Source organism: Elephantulus edwardii, unplaced genomic scaffold, assembly GCF_000299155.1.
Source record: "Elephantulus edwardii isolate Elephantulus edwardi_28Jun2011 unplaced genomic scaffold, EleEdw1.0 scaffold00048, whole genome shotgun sequence".
NCBI lineage: Eukaryota > Metazoa > Chordata > Mammalia > Macroscelidea > Macroscelididae > Elephantulus > Elephantulus edwardii.
This window is the reverse complement of record NW_006399798.1, coordinates 16,569,355-16,590,753: the sequence shown is the minus strand read 5'-3', so window position 1 is coordinate 16,590,753 and position 21,399 is coordinate 16,569,355. Positions and strand designations below refer to the sequence as shown.

Below are 21,399 nucleotides of genomic sequence, written 5' to 3'. Positions count from 1 at the left end.
TTGTTTATTTTTCATTTCAATGAACATCTACAGAGATTTTGGAATTCCATTCATTCATTGTTGCACCCTTCTCCCCGCACAAACCCCCTCCCCCCTCCCCCCCCATTTGCTCCTCTCCTTGAAAAGCAAAAGAAAAAAAAGAACTACGTCACCAGGGCTCCTTAAGAAGCTATCAAGTCAGCTATAACCCTGAGGGGTGCTTGGATAAACGTACTCTGCCCTGTCATTTTAAGAACCCCAGGGGGAAGGCAGGCTGTGTGGATCCTGCTGGAGAGCTTAGCACTGGGGAAGGTTTACTTTTGCTTGTAGGATAGGAAATATGAAGCTTGGGAAAGACATCAAAGAGAGGTATTTAGGATTAAAGGATCAGGGGATAAACAGCCCAATTAAGAACATGAAAAAAGCTGAAGGCAATGGAAAGCATCTGTTATAAAGGGCTCTGAGCAAACCCAGAAGTGAGAATAAGGGTTGGGCTCCGGGTCCTTGTGGGCAGAGGACATGAGAACATGGCTGAGCATGAGTCAAGGGATGAGCATCTTGAAAATGAACTCCTGAACTAGTGGTCTTGGGATTAGATAGAGAATAATTCCATCTCCACCCCACCACTTGACCCCTACCAACTCTGAGGCAAGAGAAAGAAAAACTGTCCTATGCTTCCATGGGAAGTGCTGCTTCCCAATTGGGAATGAAAACCAGCCTTTGAGCTGGATTTAAATGCAGAGGTCCACCTGTCCAGAGGCATCCGGAAACCAGTTTGCAGTCCACAAGGCTTGGAATTGGCAAGTGTCTACCGATGGGAGTTCCACTATCCCTGAAGGCTCACCTGAGAGCCCTCCTCCAAGAAGTCTTCCTAGGCAGACTTTCTCTTTCCTCCACATGTTTGCCTCAGGTTTCCTCCTCTGTTTGCCCTTCGATGACATCCCTCAGCTCCAGTCTTCCCTGGAATCCAATCCTGGAAATGCTGATAGTTACATACTCATCTGCCCTGCATTTTTTTCCACCAGCTCTGCCTCCTTCCATAACCAATCCTCACAAAGGCAGGGACCACTTAAATTTGCCCAACAGGGTTATCTTGAGTGGCCTTATTGGTCATTTGGCATGTCAATCACAACACAGGTTCCCAGGTTACACACTTCCCTCCCCTCTATTTTCCTGGCCCATTAGGGTAGCCCATCATCATTACCTGACTTTTTTTTTTAATAATTTTAATGAACATTTACAGAGATTTTGTATTTCCATTCATTCATTGCTGCACTTCTCCCCCCTCCCCCCAGTTCACTCCTCTCTTTTAAAAGAAACACTCCCTCCCTGGTACACAATCCCCCCGCACCCCTCCCACCGCCCCAAGTACATTCCACTATGCAACCTTAACTGTGGACTCTTGTGATAATTACCTGACTTTTGTACTTGACTCTCTGAGACCAGTTCCACCTCCCTGCCACCTCTCCTCCCACAGAGGTTGCCAGATACAACACAATCTTTTAGTGTAAGTATGTTGTGCTGTTGTTACGTGCTTTTGAGTTGGAAATGACTCATAGCTGACCCTCCAGCAGATATTCTGAGGCTGTCAATCACATGAGAAGAAGTTATCCATTATTCTGCTTGGTGCAGCTGGCAGATTCAAACCAAGTACGTCTAGGTTGGCAGTGCAACTCGTTACCACGGGGCCACCAGAACTGCCGAGTATACATATGTCCCATGCAATATTTAGGATACCTTTATTTAAACAAAAGGTTTTGCCGTCTATCTGAAATTCAAATGAAAGTTGTTGTTGTGTGCTGTCTATTCGGAATCTGTCCATAGCTGACTCTCTAGCGGGTTTTCAGAGGCTGCACAAGATTAAAACAAGCTTGGAAGCGGGAGTCGCATCCACTTCTGAAATGGCTCGCCTCTGGAAACTCCATGAACATGGAGAAACGACCAAAGTTATACAAGTGTTTAGGTCTTTTGTTCATAGGGTTGCTATGAGTCGTCTACAACTTGACGGCACTTAACAACAGCAACACAACCACCAACAACCATCACCACCACCACACAGGAGGAGACTGTCAATCTTTTTCCCATGAAGCAACTGCTGGATTTGAACCATGTGCCTTTGGGATTGCAGTGCAGCTTCTTACCACAAATCTAAGTTGTTGTTGTTGTTAGTTGTCTTTGAGTTGAGTATGGCTCTCCGTGACACCATGAACAGCTGACCCTACTCTATTCTGTACCATCCTCATCCTCTTTGCTTGCTAAAAGAGTAGGCTGTGAAACGCAAAGGTAAGCAGGCATCTTATATTTTCACTTGCTAAAGCTGGTGACCATATTCCCTTAGCGGCCCGGAATTAGGTAACCTGCCTAAGATTGCTGCCTTCTGCTCTTAACCTTTATCCTCATTGGAGGCTGTAGTCCCAGATCTGCAATTCAAGGCCCGAGTGCAGAGGCCACAGCCCTTGTTGTCACATAACAATTGATGGTCTGGCTGGGTTTCTCAGTGCTAGCCACTCCCTGAACTTTTCCTTTGGTCCTCTGGTCTGAACCTATATTCTCAGGCCCATTCAGTGCTTGTCCAAACCCATGGGCAGAACAAGTGCCGGCCTGAGCCGCTGGCTGAGTGACACTCTTGCCTCCAGAAAACCTTCTGACTTGCTGATGATTTCCATGTGCTGACAGGGAGGTCTTGCTATTTTCTACCTGATTATGACTCCCCAGAGTGTGGATTATCACTCAGGGGTGGCTCTGAACGGGATGTTCTGTAGATCACTGGCATGGAAACCCAAAGGATTGGACCGCAGAAGAATTGGCAATTGGAGAAATAAGTGGAAGGAAACGCTGTAGAATTGGAAGGAACTTTGAGTTCAACAGAAAAGGGTGAGAATGAGACCATTTGGCCATAATGACTTTCTTTATAGGTTTTATGTCAAGATTTTCTCCAACAGAAATAAAATACTGTATTCCTTTAAGAACTTGAACCATGTGTTTATAACCGAGCAGTTCTGGGGCAGATTAGTAGATTTAAGGCCATGAGCTACCAGTTACCATCAAGTCAACTCAAGTCACGGAGACCCATGTGTATCAGAGTAGAACTGGACTCTGAGTTTGTTTTGTTTTGTTTGTATTATTTTTTCCTCCTTATTTATTTATTTTTTAATGCAACATATATTTTTTACAGCATAGTCTTCCCATTTAATTTTTCCCCCATTCACTCATTGTTGCACATTTTCCTCCCTGCCCATCCCTCCCCCTCAGTTCGCTTTTCTCTTGGAAAAGAAAAAAAAATTCTTTCATTGTTATACAATCACATACACACACACATCCCATGGCCCAAGTCCACAGTCCATTTTACTGTGTATTTCTTTTTCTGTAATCTTGTCAGGAAAATAATACTTAGTCCTATATTCTCTTCCTCATCTGTTTCAATGCAGTATACATTATTTTTCCTCTCTCAGTTTTCCCCCAACCCTAACGTCAGTCCCATTTTATAACAGTGGCACTAAGTAATATTTGCCCTTTTGTGATTGAGATCTTTCACTCAGCATTTTGTCCTCCAGGGTCATCCACTTTGCATAATATTTCATGAGTTCCTTGTTTTTCAATGCATCATAATATTCCATTGTGTGAATATACCACAGCTTCTCTATCCATTCATTTGTTGATGGGCACTTGGGTTGTTTCCAACTCTTTGCAATTGTGAACAAAGCTGCAATAAACATGGGTGTGCATGTATCTGCTTGGGTGGCAGTTCTGGTTTCTTTAGGGTATATTTTGGAATTGCTGGAATTATGGAATTGCTGGGTCAAATGGTATTTCTATTTCCAAGTTTTTGAGAAAGCATCATACTGCCTTCCATAATGGCTGCACCATTTTATACTTCCACTGACAGTGGATAAGGGTTCCAGTTTTTCCACAACCACACCAGCATCTGTTGTTTGTCCAGAAGGTTTTCAATGGCTGACTTGGCAGCACCAGGCCACAGCTGAGGCTCTTGTGGGTAGACTTGAACCCCCTACCTTTCTGCTAACAACCAGACACATTTGCCCTTTGTACCATCCCAGGATCCTATAGACTACAAATCCTTCAGAAGTGCTGTGTACAGAGACCAGTCTCCCCACAAAGTATGGAGGGTTCTACTGGAGAAGTGGCACCAGGGCAGTGTGTCCCCAAGGCAATGGCTTTGTTAAGAACCATTGTTTTCAGTCAGTTACATTCTGTTTTCAGAACCTTCACTTTAGGACTTTAGCAGAGTCTTAAAAAGTGAACATAATGTCACTTAACATTTCCTGATTCCATCTCTTTGTTAATATTACCTATTTTCTTCACATTTCACAATGCTCTGAAAAGCTTATGGAGAATAATTGGCACTGATTTGGGGTCACATCATGGTGGTTTAATTCTAAGCCTCACCAGGCAAATAACTGCTATTACACAGTTAAATGGACAAAGAGCTCTTGTCCACATAATTATTAATTACATTTCAAATGAAAATTCCAAGCACAAGCTTTCTGGGAAAGGAGAAGTAGAATGGAGGAGATATCAATAAAATAAAATAATATCTGAGATAATTAGTACCTTTGAGTCTAATAGCTGTGACTAACTCTGCATTGATGAGGGCTAAGATACATGTTTTCTCAACTATTAGCCCAAGCATTTTGTAAAAAACAATTTCACAACTGTTGTAGCAGGCTGACAGAGAATAGACTTAAATTCATGCTGGATTCAGAGAGGATATGCAATGAGGAAAACCACTGCTGATGTCAGATGGACCTTGATCTAAAGCAAATATAAAAATAACTGTTTACCTCTGTTCTGTTATTAAGAACACAAAGGCATTTACTATGTGAGTCATAGTAAACTATGGATAACATCGTGAAGAATGGGAATTACAGAGCCCTTAATTGTGCTCCTGTTGAATCTGTAAATGGACTGAGGGGTATTCACTTGAACAGACCAAGGGGACACTGTTGCCTCGAAAAGCAAAGAGGACTTGAGATCCTGACGCAGGTCAAAGACTACAGTCTTCCGTATGGATTGCACTTCAACATAAAGAAAATAAAGATTTGCAACCACTATGGAAGGCAGTCTGGCTCTTTCTCTAAAAGTTGCAAGTAGAAATACCATTTGACCCAGCAATTCCACTACTGGAAATTTACCCTAAAGAAACCATAATTGCCAGCCAAGCCAAGCAGATACATGCACACCTATGTTTATTGTGGCTTTGTTCGCAATAGCAAAGAGCTGGAAACAACCCAAGTGCCCATCAACAACAAATGGATAGAGAAGCTGTGGTCTATTCACACAATGGAATAGTATGTAGCACTGAAAACAAGGAACTCATGAATATTATGCAAAATGGATGACCCTGGAGGACATTATGCTGAGGGAAATATCTTAGTCACAAAAGGACATATATTGCATAGAGCCACTGTTGTAAAATGGGACTGACATCGGGGTTGAGGGAAGGCAGAGAAGGAGAAGAGGAATGATGTATACAGCATTGAAACAGATGAGGGAGAGAACTGTTTAAAGGGATATATGATTGAGTATTGTCATGACAGGAGTCCAGAATGAAGGCTGCACAATGAAGTAGACTTGGGGAGATAGATTACAGAGCAATGATAGAGTTTTTCTTTTACTTTTCAAGGAGAAGAGTGAACTGGGGGGAAGGGGTGGACAGGGAGAAAAGTGAAACAATGAATGACTGGAAACCCTAAGTCTCTGTAAACTTTCATTAACATGAATTTAAAGAAATATATATATATATATTTAAAAGAAAATAAAGATCCTCACAAGTGGATCTATAAGCAACATCATGATAAACGAAGTTATCAAGGGTTTCATTTCACTTGGGCCAACACCCAGTGGCCATGGAAACAACAATCAAGAAATCACAGGACATATTGCATCAGGCAAATTTGCTACTAAAGGGCTCTTTTTGTTGTTGTTGTTGTTGCTAGGTGTCATTGTGTCTGCTATGACTTATATTGACCCTATGAATCATGGAACAAAAATATGGAACGCTTCACGAATTTGCGTGTCATCCTTGCAAGGGCCATGCTAATCTTCTCTGTAGCGTTCCAATTTTAGTATATGTGCGGCCGAAGCGAGCACTAAAGGCTCTTTCAAAAGCAAACATGTCACGTTGAAGATTTGCTGCACCTCGCCATGCCCTGATAGTTTCAGTTGCTGCATACGCCTATGAAAGCTGGACAACGAATAAGGAAGACGGAAGAAGAATCAATGCATTTGAATTAAGGCATTGACAGAGAATATGGACTATGCCATGCAATTCCAGAAGAAGGAACAAATCAGCCAGAACTTCCAGAATATTCCTCAGAGGTAATGGTGCTAAGATTTTGTTTGTAGAACTTATGTTATCTGGATGGATCAGTCCCTAGGGCAGGGAATCACACTTAGTAAAGTTGAAGGCCAGCAAAAAAAAAAAAATAGAGGAAGACTCTCTATGAGATGGACAGACACACAGCCTAATCAATGGGTTCAAGCATAGCTCGGATTGTGGGCATGGCACAGGGGTAGGCAGCATTTGGTTCTGTTGTACAGAAAGTTGCTATGAATCATAAGTGATTGGAAGGCACCTAACAATAACACAACACTAGCCCACAGAATTTCCATTTTAATGGAAGCTTCCAGCTATCACTATATGGAAGATGATAAATAACAATGGGCATTTACTGTGCATTTACCATGCACCAAACATAAAGCTAAAATTTTGTGTGAATTATTTAATGTAATCTTCACATTGCCCTCAAGACAATTACTACTCTTTCCCCTACTTGCATAGGAGGAAGTTGAGACTTAAAGAGGAAAAGTAATTTGCTCAACTGTTAATGGGCACTGGCGACAGGCCCAACTGAATCCAAAGCTTTCCTCTTGACCATTATATAATTTCTAGAAGGAAGAGATGGTGTTGGAAAATCATTTCATTCCTTGCTTTACGCAGGGATTGTACAAGCTTTTGATATATTAGATCAGGGGTTGGCCAGCTATCGGCTAGGGTCAGCTCTGGCCTGCTGGTTCAGGCAAAGCCAGCTATGGTCACAAGTCTGCATACTGTCTGTGGCTGCTCCTGCAAGGGCAGAAACTATATGGCGCAGAAAGCAGAACCCTCCTTCTGTGTGATCCTGTTTAGAACGTTTGCCGACCCCTGTGTTAGCTCACTGACTCCTGCTACCGGCCCTGTGGAAGAGGGATTATCTCACTTTTAGACATGCAAGGAGCACAGATTCAGAGAACTAAGCTACTTGTTCTGGATCAGTGATTCCCTGACATCTAAAATGTAAAAATAGCATTTTGTCCCAGAATAGCTTTTTTCCCCTTCCCAAGTTAGAAATATTGGAAAAAACCCAACTATATATATATTTTTTTTCTATTATCTCATAAAAGAAAAGGCATTCAGTAGCAAGAATAGGGCTGTGTTCACAATCAATCTTTGCAATGGAGTAAACAGAAGTCTGTGAAAAGATTTCAAGTTTGTTTCCTCTTTCTATCTTACTGAAGACTGACAAGAATGCAGTCATTGTCAGACACAAGTTCAAGAACTGACAATTAGGAACCCCTCTGTATGCACTCCAGCCAGTAAGTAACAGAGTCAGAAGATAATCAAACTCATCTGATTCAAAGAACATAACACAGTATTGTACACAGCCTTCTGTTTATCTTCTTACCATTATTCTTTCATTCATTTATAGATTCAATACTTTTATTGAGCCCTGACTATGGGCTGAGGACCATATTTTTCTCCATTTCCTTTCTTTCTTTCTTTTTTAAATTATTAACTTCAATGAACAATTACAGTTATTTTGGATTTCCAATCATTCATTGTTGCACTTTTCTCCCCACCCCCCTGCCTCCCAGTTCCCTCTTCTCTTTGAAAGTAATAGAAAAGTTCCTTCATTTGTTATACAATCCCCCTGCACCCTCCCACCCCCACCCCGATTACACTCCACTCTGCAACCTTCATTTGACTCTTATGATAATCATAATGCCCTATAATATATTGCTTTTAAACTGTGTCCATTCCTTTCTTATCTCTGTTTCTTTGGCTATTTTGGTTAAGACTGAAAATGGATTCCATCCCAATTTAGTTAATAACTTTCTTAAGATAGGCTGACCTGGTGCAATTAGGAAAATGATGCAAGGAAAACATATAATGATTTTATAGGGTTCCCTCCTCTTTAAATTTTTTTTTTAATTAAGTGATGACTCTAGAGGTTCTTCAGAATAAATGAAATGATTTCTTATCAAGGCACAGAGATTTTATACACATGTCTCCCCACTGTCAAGGTTGTCCAATAAGGAATCAGGCCACAGCCTGTTGGGTACAAGCTCCACATTCTATCAATAATTATTTTTTTTTCTATCAATAATTATCATCATCTCTTTAATCTCATGTTTCTAGACATTTTTATTCCATTACAATTAACTACCACAAATAAAGCAGTCAAGTTCTTTAAAAATTGCAAGCAAAAGTTAATTACGTGAAGTGACTAGGAAGGCAATTTAAATTTATATTCATATTCTTGAACAAATGAGAACATGCAAGTTCTTACATTATATATAGCTGTGTAATAGCCTACATTTAAATATTTCTGATTTGAACGACTCTTCTATTTTTCTTTTAACTGCATTGATAAGAAGAGCAGTGCAGGGAAGTTCCAATTACACCACTAATCTTAGACTAAATATTTTAAAACGATTAAATGAAACTTACCGTGTATTCTGATCCCAGATGTTCATTTGGAGAGAAAGGGAAAGAAAAAGAGAGACAAAATGATCATATGAACCATGCTTATAAGCAATATAAAACCACAGAGGTAACAACTACATACAATTATAAAAGAATGTGGTAACGAGACCTTCTAAGAATTAACCTTGCATAAATACTGATTGTCTCCATTCTTGCTTTTGAAACCTTTTCATGTGATACTTCTGTGGTTGGCCAGATAAGGACAATAAGACAAGATTCAATTAGCCTATAGGATTGTGGTTAATTAAAAACCAAAGCACTGGCATTATAAAAACAGAATTAAAGACTAATAATTCCAGTAGAGCATTTAATTAACCACAAAGGAAATAATTTTAAGTGGAAAATCAGCCTTTTATGCCCAATAAGAGGAGTTTGCTATGATGATGTTGAAGTGGGATCTTGAATTTTAATGTGCTTGAGGGCAGGAACCAAATCTTGCTAATTTTTGAGTGCAGGGAATTTATTATCACTCTTTTACAAACGGGCAGGAATACATTCTCTAAGACCTTCCCATTATCTCAACAGCGAAGGAAACTGTGGCAGAGAGCTGGGGAGAAAAAGGACAGAGCTCTCCCACTGCTGTTAAGAGGAACTGGGGGGCTCTGCCCTCCTTCACCCGTGTTCCTGGGGTTGGAGTTCTTAGATGCAATCTTTTTACACAATCTACAGTCAGGTTTTTCTGGGGGTAAAAAGGGGGGAGGTAAAATTAAAAAGTCAAAATAAACAAGCAAACTGTACTCTCAAATTGAAGAAATAGAGGGAAATAACCAAAATAAAAAAGCAACTCCACTATGGCCCAGTTGATTCTGACTCAGGATGCTATTGGACAAAGTAGAACCTCCCCCAGAGGGTCCCAGGGCTGCGGTCTTTATGGGAGAAGATCACCGCATCTTTCTATTTGAGAGCAGTAGGGAGGTATAGATGGCCAACTTTCTGTTAGCGCCTCAACACTTAATCCATGAAGGCTTCTGAGGTAAAAATAAGGATAAAGAGATGCCACTAAAAATGAGTTTGTCTTCTTTTTCCATAAACCATTTCCTCTGGTCACTCCAAAAGCAAGATGCAATGGCTTAGCTTAATCCTCACGCCTCACCTTCTCCTGCTCACCATTCGGAGCGGTGGTGACGACGCAATGTAAGCAGGCAAGGGGAGAGGTAGGCATGGTGATGGGATTCCACAAAATATTGGAAACTGTGAAGAGCAAGGCTTTCAGAGGCTGGGACTGTCTCTGTTCCTCTCCACCCCGGCATCTTCAGGCCTCAGAATGAACCACCGTTTGATAATTGTTAGCAAAAATTACAAAGATCTAATGTGCAGCAAACCACCTCTCCTCAGGAAGTCAGGGCAGCATGACACAATAGGATGTCTGTGAGCAGGGTTAAAAAGGTAACTATGAGTCACTTGGGCTGAGGGTATAAAGCAGCTGGGAGAGGACGTTTTCTTGGTCACCTCTGCTGTGGTGCTGGTGGAAAACACACATCATCATCTCCAAGCCCATCTAAGTGCACCCACCTGGTCAGAGGGAATAGGGTGGTAAATATGGCCTCCCTTAAGCCCCTCACTCATAGCACAAAGTGAAGCACGCGGGGAAGACTTTCTGTCTCTGCCCAGATAGTTTCTGAGGGGTACCGTTCATGATGGAACTCTGCCAGTTAGATGCTGCCTGATTCTTGTGAGCAATAAAAGCTACTCTCCATGTGTTACTATTTAGCTCTGGTTGGAAGGACATGTTGTTTATGGAGCAATTCATATTTATGTCCTTTTCTAACGGCCTCCTGGCTATCTGGAAATTGGGTGCCGCCTATAAGTGCCATGCAGATTTGGAGAATTGTCCCACAGATAATTGATCCCACATCAGAGAAGCTCAGCTTATATCCCTGTGGTCACTCTGTGTGGTACACTGGTTGCACCAAGGACTTACCTGTAATTGTGTAGGGATAGTAGTTCCAAGCCTTCTCAGTAACATAAAATATTTTGGGGACAACAGCTCTGGCCCAACCTGGAAGTTTACTAAAAGGAAAAAGAAAAGAAAAGAAAAATTAGAGTCTATTCCAAATCTCAATGCACCACGACGTCTACTGAAGAGAACAGGTGAGCTGTAAGGCACCCCTTGCTTCCATGGTCACGCCATGCCCATCTCGTGAGTATGTCTTCTCTCATCATTGCCCACTGACTCATAGGTGCCCCTCCAGGGGATTTTCTAGGCTATAAGCACATAGGAGGAGACTGCCCATCCTTCTTCCGCAGAGCAGCTGGTGGATTCGTACCAGTAAAGAATTGAAGCCTTGGTGTTAGCAGCACGAGTCTCTACAGACAATGCCACCAGAGTTCCTCTGGCTTACTGCTGTTGTTAGGTGCCTCTGAAGTCACTCCAGTTCATCCTCTGAGCAACAGACCTGAACCATCCTTACATTCTGATATGCCTGAGCCCACCGTTACAGTCACCGTGTCAATCCATCGTGTTGAAGGTCTTCCTCTCTGATCTATGGACGACATTAATAATTTACCAGGCGTATTCATGTGCTCTTCGTAAAATGTGTATGGACTGCTCAGGGGGACCTCATAGGATTATGAACTCCTCTTTTATTTGACTTGAGACAATATCCAAATTCAGTGCCTGGTTGGGGTCCTGTTGGAAGGTTTAGCCAGCTTGAATTCTGCCACAGACTCAGTTTCCTAGAAATGTTACAGTGGACGTAGTAAGAAGAGATACTGAAGCCCAATCTGAGGGAACCGAAGCAAAGGGCAGATCCAGGCTTCTGCCTAATATCCCACACGAGTTGTGTTTTGAAAGAAGCCAATCTAGAGATAGGAAGGGGGACAAAATATAGCCCTTAAAAGTCAGTAGTGGGTTGAACTATGTCTCCCCTAAATGATATCATTTATATATTAGGGGTCCTAACCCCTAAAAACCATGAACGTGAGCTTATTTGGAAACAAGGTATTTACAGATGTCATTAAGGAACTCTAGATGGGATCATCAAGATGAACCAATGGACCCTAAATCCAATGACTGGTCTTGCAGAAAAAAAAGAGAGAAAGGACTGATCCAGAGACACACAGTATGGAAGGCTACATGAAGACCAGGCAGAGACTGGAATTCTGTGTTTGAAAGTCAGGAAACACCAAGGACTGTGTGCAAACTCCAGAAGCTAGAAACAAGACATGGCACGGCCTCTCCCTCAGAGCCTGTTCACACCTTGACTTCAGACGATTAGCTCCAAAGTTTGGGAGTCAACACTCGTGTCATTTCAAGTCACCAAGCTTGTGATCAGCAGCTCTAGGGAACTAATACAATGACAGAACCACTTCTCGGGAGAGGGAGCCTGGGCAGCCGCTGGCAGAGGACAAACGCTCAAAACAAGGAAAATTCAAGGGCTGAGGTCCCAGATATTCTGTAAACCAAGTGCTAATTCAGTTTTGTCTTGCTTTCCTTCAGCAGCAAACCCTACAGCATAGCTCTGGCCCAGACAATGTCTTAAATATTCTATTTAAAAATATACTATTCTATATTCCTATTTTCCCCAGTGCAACATTCCTGCTACCATTTTCTTTCTTTCCTGTTCTCACGTCTACAGCCAACTGGGACGCTGATGCTGTTGCACATCAGACGTAGGACAATGACGCAGGTTCTTCGATTCCGAGCTTGCTGGCAATAAAGCAACACCGTGCGGTTTCGAGTTCGGCGTGGATTTAGCCAAGGAAGGGGTGACACCAGGCCAGTAGAACCCAAAAGCCCAAGGCCCTCTTGGACATGGAACTTAAATGATATCCATCCAACGTCAATAAAATATTGTGTATCTTTTATGTCTCCTCAAATTGATTCTCCTATTTCAGACAGTGTCCAGGCCCTGCTTTTTAAAAGACAGATATGTATTTTCAACGGCTGGCCGGCCCCAGCCCAAAGCCCTGGGCTGTTTATCAGGGTTAAGACAAATAGGGAAATTAGAACTCTCCCAAAGCTGGGCAGGCATCAGACGAAGGCAATTGCTCTCAGGTGGGTTGTGAGAAGCGAGCTGTGGCAGTCTGATAACTCGCAGAACGATTCTTCTTGCCGCTGTAATGGCTCATGCCAATAAAGGCAGCCTGGCACTAACTGCTCATCTACCTACGTCCACACGGCTCCAGAGGCCAGTGGTTCCCTGACAGGGATTTTTATAGCTTTTGCCAATGATTTATCCCGTCAGTCACCGAAGTTTGAGGGCAACTGAGGATGAACTGGCCAGTAGAGAGATCTCAGTGGCTCTGTGGGCAGCAAATGGTCATAAAGCAAACAGCCCTGGTTTTCGTCCAGTTTGCCAGCACCCAGAGCGACACGGCAGAGGGCAGACTGGGATGACTTGGAGTCTACGCACAAGAAACTGATTGTCTCGTACCTTGCTTGTTATTTGCACATGTTTATCATGGAACATTACAAATAAGAGTTAATCCTTGAACAACACAGGTTTTACTTTAAAGTGCCCACTTGTACATGGATTCTTTTTCCTTCTGTTGTGACTGAGGGGAGCTCAAGTGTTGTTAATCACCTCTGACGGAGCAATGGGTCATGTGAAGGTTGATTAGTGGCCCTTGGCTTTTAAGGGGGATTTTGCAGTACTTGTGCTCACCCACAGTAGGGGGGATTTGTGCACAGATCGGCCTGGGTTTTTGACTGCCTGTGGGAGGGCTGGTGTCCCGAACCATAGTGTGGTTCAGTGAAACCTGTGAGAGCTGGAACCTGACCAGACAGTCTTTTTCCAGGTCTCAAAGGTTTTCTGCCTCTGACAGAGTGTATGTAGTCTTACTACTCTTTTAGTGGCAAGCATTTCCATTTCCCTTCTTTGGGAGGGTTCTGATTTTCATGGGTTTTACTGTAGATGTCAAGTGAGAAAGAATATTCTTAGGAAGTCCAAGTTACCATCATCTGCAGCCCCAGTGGGTATCAACTTGGCCAAGCCTGTGGGACCTACTCCTCTATCCCTCCCGGCACCACCAGGAATTATTCCCTCATCCTTACTCCACATAAAAGGAGATGTTTCAATCCTCTAAAACCAGTAAGCACGTATAAGTTGTCACAATAACTTACAGGTCTTTAAAATTGTTTTGAAACTTTAAAGAAACCATTTTGTAGTAGAGAATTCAGTGACGTTCACCAATCTCCATCATCTCTGATAATCTACTAAGATTATCTTGTGCTTTTCATGCACTCAAATATGGGATTAAAATCTCCTCCTAAGGCATTGGGTGGGGGCTCTGGTAGCCTACTGGGGAAGAAATTGTGCTGTCAACCCAAAGGTAGGCGGTTCGAATTCATCAGCTGCTCCAGAAGAGAAAGAAGGGCAATTCCATGTGACTTACAGGCTCTGAAAAGCCGTTGGAGGGTCAGCTATGAGTCAGATCCGACTGACCAGCACATAACAAAAACAACAACAGGGCACTGCGTACCTTAGACAAAGTGCAAATACCTTCCTCCAAGCTTCAGGGGCCCCTTCTCCTCTCCCATTGGGGTAAGAAGTTCCTCTCACACCACCCTATCCCCAAATCCACCCGTTCCCTCACTCCTAGTACTCTAGGGCTGCTCTTTGTAATTCACTCCCTCCATCATTAAAAATGACTCCCAGAAGAACCATATTGCTAAAGCCACAGTCATTTTCTGGAAGAGAGGTGGGAAAAAAACCAGACAATTTCCCCTTCCTGTTGAGCCTTTTCCTATTTGTTAGCGGTCAGGACTCCAGACTCTAGACGCTTTCTTTCTGCTGTTCTCCTCGCCAACTCACGTAGGGTATGCGGCAGTGTAATCAATTACCTTGTCCGATGAGACACCCTAAAAACTCATTTAGCCAAGATGGCTGCTGCGGTTCCACGGGACCCTTCTCGTTCGTCTGGAAAAGAGGCTTTTTTGGGGGGGGAGTAAGTCATTTACTAGGGCCGACGCATGAGGCTTCTGCATCAACTTTCATGATCTGCTTTTTAAATATTGTTAAGCCCACCAGCAGACCTGCTCTCAGCCCCCACCCTCCCCTGAGCACATCATTATTTGCATCGTTTTTGTCTAAGAAAGTAAAATTTATTTTTCCCCCGCAGCAATGATTTATCAGGGCCTGAAAAGAAAAATGGAATTAAATTAGTCCCCACTGTTGCTGTCACTTTCATGATGTACACTGTCATACAGCCTACAATGCTAAGAAAAAGTCTGTCACTCAAACTCACTACCAGGTGTTAAAAAAAAACCACACAACACCCCACCTCTCTTCTAAAAAGGCAGCACAGTTTGAATCGTGTCCTCTCAGGCCATCAGATGAGTTCACACCTCCTAATGTCCTATGTCACCAAGAGAAAAGAGGGACAAACTCTATCACCTTTATGGAATCAGAGACACGCTGAATGTGACATGAAAATGGTTCTCTGGTACCACATTCTCCCCACTGCCTCTGTCTGCCTGAGCCAACCAAACCCAGTGCCATCAAATCTGCTCCGACTCACAGAAATCCTCCACTGGAGCAGCTGGTGGATTTGAACCACTAACCTTTCTCTTAACAGCACAACATGTAACCACCAGAATTCCTAATGTCTTTGTCAGCACCTCCTGAACAAACGTATCCAAATGTTTGAAGGCTTCCTTTCCAACTTTAGTATGAAACACAGCATGACGTAACAGGACGATCAAGTCGTCCTGGTTTGCTGGGGACTTGTCTTTCCATTTTCGTTCTGAAAGTCCCACCTCCCAGGTTCCCCTTAGACCTGGACAAGCTGGGCTAGTGGTTCCCAAGAGGAGGAGAGTTTCCCCACGAGGGACATTTAGCGATGTCTGCAGACATTTTTTGATTGACATGAGAACAGGAGGGATGGCCTGTAATGGTAAGAGGTGAGCAAGGGTGCTCTTCAGGATTCTCCATGCACAGGACAGCCCTCAACAAGAAGAATTATCTAGTTCAATCATCTAGTGCCGAGGTTGACAAACTCTGCCCTGTACATAAGTGACATGACAGAGTCCCTGTCGCTTTGCCATAGCATCTCTCCATTCACCAATTCCGCAGGGTCTCTAAGCCAGAGTTGACCTAAGAAGACGGCTCCACAGGTCTAACTGGAATTGGGTTCAGCTCGAGAGTGTTTCTGTGATTTATCAAGAGCTGCCAGAAAATGAAGCTGACCCTCCATTAGAAGCGTCCAGATCACCACTGACTTTTCGCATTGCAATTTATGTCTAAATGGACTCTCTGGCTCCATTTCCTCACCAAGGGGTTAGAACTATGACGATCTGCCCTGGAAACTGGGGACATCAATGTTTCCCACAAAGGAAGAGCCCTTTCAAGATAACACAAGCAGAGCTTCACTTCGGAGTTCTCTTAAGCAGTGTGCCCACAAAACTTGTCACAATTTTGTGCACTGGTATTATGCTCAAATAACAGGAACAACTTCAAGTCCATTGCTGTCCGGCTGGTTCTGACTCACAGCAGGCCCCCACAGGGTTTCCAAGAGGGGTCATCTTTACCGAAGGAGACTGCTCACCCTTCTCCCTCGGAGTAGTGGGTGGTACCCACTGCAGAGCTCAGAGCTGGCAGCTGGAGAAGTCACGCACGACACCACCAGGGGTCTTTGCTAAGTTAACGACTACTCATCTAAAAAGGATTTTTTTAAAAAGGACTCTGCTACCTTCATATCCTCATTTTCCACGAGTCCAGGAGGAACATTCTGACCTTTTCTTCTCCCTCTGCATGGATACCTGGCATTTTACAATTATTTGATACTAATCAATCGCTTTGTGCCAATTCCCTGTGCAATATTTCTGAGGTCTTTAAAATTTCTTCTCCAGATGCTGTGATGTATTCACTTCCCAAGTGGTAGTTCTGGCTGGCCCTTTCGCTGTGCTTTTAATCTAATTCTGTATGTGGGAGAAGAGAGAAGCTTTCAGAATAGTAGGAGTTAGGGAAGTCGGGGGGGTTACTCACAAGGAGTGTTCAGAAACTGAGTGAGTCCCAGGAACTTGCCCACAACAGATACAATGACCAACACTCTTTCTACAAAAACAGCTGGCTCAGGAATCCCAGGAAAAGGGATCTGTCTCATGCAGGTTCGTGGAAGACCCCCATTTACAGCAGGAAGGTAACGTGGCTAGAATGCTGGGAAACACGGCTGTGGACCACACGTCAGCATCATCCATCAGGCGGATGGCAGGACTAAGGTGGAATCAGCTCATCTGGATGCTAACATCCCATCCAGCCCTAAACATTCAGTCCTGGAATTCTCATTGGAGTAGATAAGGGGACAGAGAGAGGAGACGGCAGGATGAGAGCCCCTGGCTTGTCCTTAAGTATCTAGAGAGGGAGAAGCTAGAATACCGTGGCCTGAAAGGGATAAGACCTTACCATACCTGCTCTATTCTTCCCACCACAGCATTTATAGTTGTTGTTGTTGTTGTTAGGTGCCACTGAAATGGATTCAACTCACAGCAACACTATGGACCACAGGACAAAAGTCTGGCCCCTCCCCAATTTCTGCCCAGCTTACGCCCATGTTTGCCTTGTTGATTCTTCTTCTTAAAGGTCTTCCTCTCCTTCACGATCCACCACTTCTCCAAGCATGATGTCCTTTTCCAGGGACTTGCCCCTTCTGGTAACATGCCCAAAGTAGGTGAAATGAAATCTAACCATCCTTAGAAATCTAACCATTCGAAGAAACACGCTGGTTTCACTTCTCTCAAGACAAGAGTTTGTTTTTTTTTCTTTTGGCACTGTGAGGTATATTCCGTATTCTTTGCCAAGACAGCATTTATCATCTTCTGAAATAATGTCCTCATTTATTATGGTTATTGGCACTTGTCAGTCACGTTCAGCTGAAACGGAAGTCTCATCAGTGCAGGTGAGATGGATGGAACCGTGTCTTCCAGGGCCAGATGGTGAGGTCCAGACCTCTGTCTTATGCATGTAACCTGGCTTGGCATGGAAATAGAAGGTCTTTAAAGATAACAGGTTCGAATGAGGTCATTCGTGTTATGTGAAGAGTAGGTCCTAAACATACATATGTCTTTATGGAAGAGGAGAAGACCCAGGCAGGCAGAGGAAGGACGACTACGTGACAACAGAAGCAACGTAACTTCAAGTCAAGGAATCTAAGGATCACAGGGAGCCCCAGAAGTCAGGAGAGAAGAATGGAGCAGATTCTTTTGGGAGCCTCAGACGGAATCAGCACAGGCCAACACCCTGTGTAGACCTGGTAGAACAGTAGCTGCTTATTCCAACTCTCCTTTTAGCAACAGCTCCCAGGCCCGTGAGACAGTAAGTGTAGGCTCTTACAAACTACTCTGTATGTGGGACTTCATCCCAGTCATCCGAGCAAGCGAGGCAGAGAGGGATCTTTGTTCTATTACCTAGTGCAGCCTGGGCACCTAATACACAGTAGGTGCTCCAGTGATACTTTCTGAATGAACGGAGCCTCCACGCCACCCTGACTGTGCCGATTTGTTCATATAAATGAATGAAGATTGTACTTTTAGGAGTGAATAGTGAACAGGTGCACGGATATTATTTGCAAATCACATGAAAAGAGGCTATTGGGGTTGGATTTGTGCTTCTGCTACACTCTCTACACCCTTAGCCTGGGAAATGAGCTCACCTTACTCTGGGAAGATCTGGGAAATAGGGTCAGATTCTTGCTTTGCAACTCAAAGAACTGGGAGAATAGGAAGAGGGAGTGGGAAACGGGGGCCCCTAGCAATGCGACAAGGCTCACCAATGACAAGCTGCTGGGTACAGCTACCAGCTGGTGGCTTTGTTTGCCCAGTTACACAGGGTACATGGATGATGGGCTTTTTACTCTCTCTGACTCAGAGTCACCAGAGGCCGGGAAAGGTTACCACGGAAGGCCAGGGCCACGTGATGACAGAAATACTCTTTTCGCCCCTAAAATTGATTCAGGCATTTGGTGGGATCACCGTCAGGAACTGGCAGCCCTTCCTGACTGGCAGCTGCCAACATAGCCTAATTAATCTAGCAGCCATGTTGGTGAAGAACACACTTCATGACTGAAAAACAAGCCTAAAAATAGATCCCATCTTTTCTCCAAAGGGACGCTTATGTTTGGGACAGAACACTCCACCATGGCAGCTGTGGTGATGGTGGCAGGAGGTAGCAGAGGTGAGGGAGAGTGGCGGCAGAATGACGCAGCCTGGTTCTGCCCAGAGAGGGGAGTCATGTTTACTGTCCTCAGTCCTGGAGACACCCTGATTCCTGCCCATGCTCAGCTGTCTAGAGAATTCTGTGAGCCCTTCACATCTGTCCACTAAAGGCCCTTTCTGCTCAAGACAGACTTGATTTCTCTCGCTTGCAACCAAGAAGTTTGGCCTGATGTGGCCTCGAACTGGTTTTAGCAGGTCTCTCACTCTCTGTCAATAAATATCAAATTCTCCAGCCAGACTGATGGCTCACTGAGAGGTGAATGTTTTGGGTTATCTTTGCTTGGCAACAGTATTTTCTCCATAAATTGATGAGTAAGCCCTAATCATACAGGCTTGGTGAGTATTCAATGCTAATATTAATTTCTATGCTAATATTAGTTTCTTCTCAGAATGAAGCAGTTTGTGGGTCTGATTTGCCTTCATATAGGCACTGAAATGAGGAAGAGAAACCTCTCCTTCTGCCAGTTCGGTCACATGTCCTGCCCTATGACTTCAGATGCACAAGACAATGATTCTCCTTTAAAAGTAGTGAATGAGCACTGGGGACATTTCAGTCCAGTCTGACCCTTGGGATCCACTGTCCTGGGGGCACTCATATAATGACAGAGGGACCCACAGACTGGAACAACACAACCAGCTCAGTCTAGGGAAGAAACGAGGAAGTGTGGACTTTAAATAGCCAGTTCTCCTGTTGTGAAGGGTGCATGAGCTTAAGTTATTTTTAATATTGTTTTCATATAGTAAAATGAACTTTTTTTTGGGGTGAACAATTCTGTGCATTTTAACATTACCAGTCAGAGTGAAAAAAATTAACATTTTTTCTTATTTGTGATTGAATTTTCTCTTTAAAAAATGAAAAATGAAAGAAAATGTTATAAGTACAATTGAACTTCTCCAACTCACTTCCCCCTTGTCCCCAACACTGGACTGAGGGTGGTGTGGCCATGCTTTCATACTTTTTACCCTATAGTTATTCAGATCTATGCTTTTGTTACGTGCCATTCAGTTGGAACTGACTCATAGTTGACCGAGAAGGTTTTTCAGAGGCTGTAAATCACACGAGAGGAGGTTGCCCATCTTTCTCCTGGGGAGCAGCTGGTAGATTTGAAACATCTCCCTTTAGGTTGGCACTGGAAAATCCTTACCTACTAGGCTACCAGGGCTCCCAGTTCTGAACTATGTGTGTGTACACACACACACACACAGAGGGTAATGTTCATAGTAATGTTCTGCATATTTAAAAAACTTACATAAATGACACAGTTCTATGTATGTGTCTGTCTGTTTGATTTGGGGCTTCATTGATTTCAGGCTTCCCTAGGTGTAGTTCATGGTGTGGTGCCCTGCTGCAAACCCAAAGACTGCATGTTACCAGTGGTTCCTGGGGAGAAAGATGGGCAGGCTTCTCCTGTGCAGATTCAAAGCCTCCAAAACCCCACGGTGGGTCACTATGAGTCAGAACAGACTCAATGACTGTGAATGAGGTTTTACTGCTCATTAAGGAGCCCTAGTGGTACAGCTGATTAAACAATGGGATGCTAACTGAAAGGTTAGTGGTTTGAATCCACCAGACATTCTACGGAGGAAAGATATGGCAGCCTGCTTTCAAAAATATTTGCAGCCTTGGAACTCCTAAGGGGTGGTTCTTTTCTGCTCTAGAGGATTGCAGAGTTGACTCAGTGGGTTTTATCGCACATTCCGCTATATTTTGGAAATTTATCAAAGTACATCTGATTCTGATTGAGACACAGGAGGGGACTGCCCATCTTTCTTCAAACCACCAGAGAGGCATTGCTTTTGGGTTAACAGCACAACTCCCAAAGGGCCAGACCACCAGAGCTCCCCAAGCGGAGGTTTCAAGGAGATGAATATACCACAGTCTATCCCCATTTGCTGTTTCCATTGCTTTCCACTGTGCACAGGGTTATAATAAATTTCCTCATACCATCACAAACACCTAGAAATATTATTACCATATCAAAGGCATAGGTATGTTCAGCTTCTCTAATTACTGCCAATTGCTTTTTAAAGAGGTGGTATCCGTTTGCACCTTCTGCAACACTAGAAATTGTTGTCCTCTCACAGACTTGTCAATCCCTGGCTTTATCAGACTGTTTGATTTTTGCCAATTTGAGTGCATGAGATCTGCCCATTTGAACACATTGTGTTAATTTGTGTTTTCCTGATTTCCTACGCATTTCCTTTTCATATGCATATTCATATTCTCTCTACCTTGAATGAGTATTCAATACTTAGACCAAATTTCTAGTGGGTTATTATTTTGTCTAAGTCTTTATTGTCTTGTTTAATTTTATACTGATTTACAAAGTTTGTATACATTTTTTCCCCCACAGTGGATCTTTCCCATTTCCTTCACTTCCCTGTTTATGTCCTAAAAATAAAAATGTTGTTGTTGTTATGTGCCGTCAAGTCGCTTGCGACTCATAGCGACCCTATGTACAACAGCCCTAAACCCTGCTCTATCCTGTGCCAATTGCAC

General features: G+C 43.4%; 1 protein-coding gene across 1 annotated transcript in view; it reads right to left on the bottom strand.

Annotated features, from left to right (window-relative positions):
* PITPNC1 (phosphatidylinositol transfer protein, cytoplasmic 1) overlaps positions 1-21,399 on the bottom strand; it is a 163,459-nt gene that overhangs the window by 132,012 nt on the left and 10,048 nt on the right. Inside the window, exons 2-3 of the mRNA XM_006886271.1 lie at positions 10,668-10,756; positions 8,711-8,718 (exon numbers count right to left, since the gene is read on the bottom strand). Of these exons, the coding sequence (XP_006886333.1) occupies positions 8,711-8,718; positions 10,668-10,756 (97 nt within the window). The remainder of the gene's footprint in view (positions 1-8,710; positions 8,719-10,667; positions 10,757-21,399) is intronic.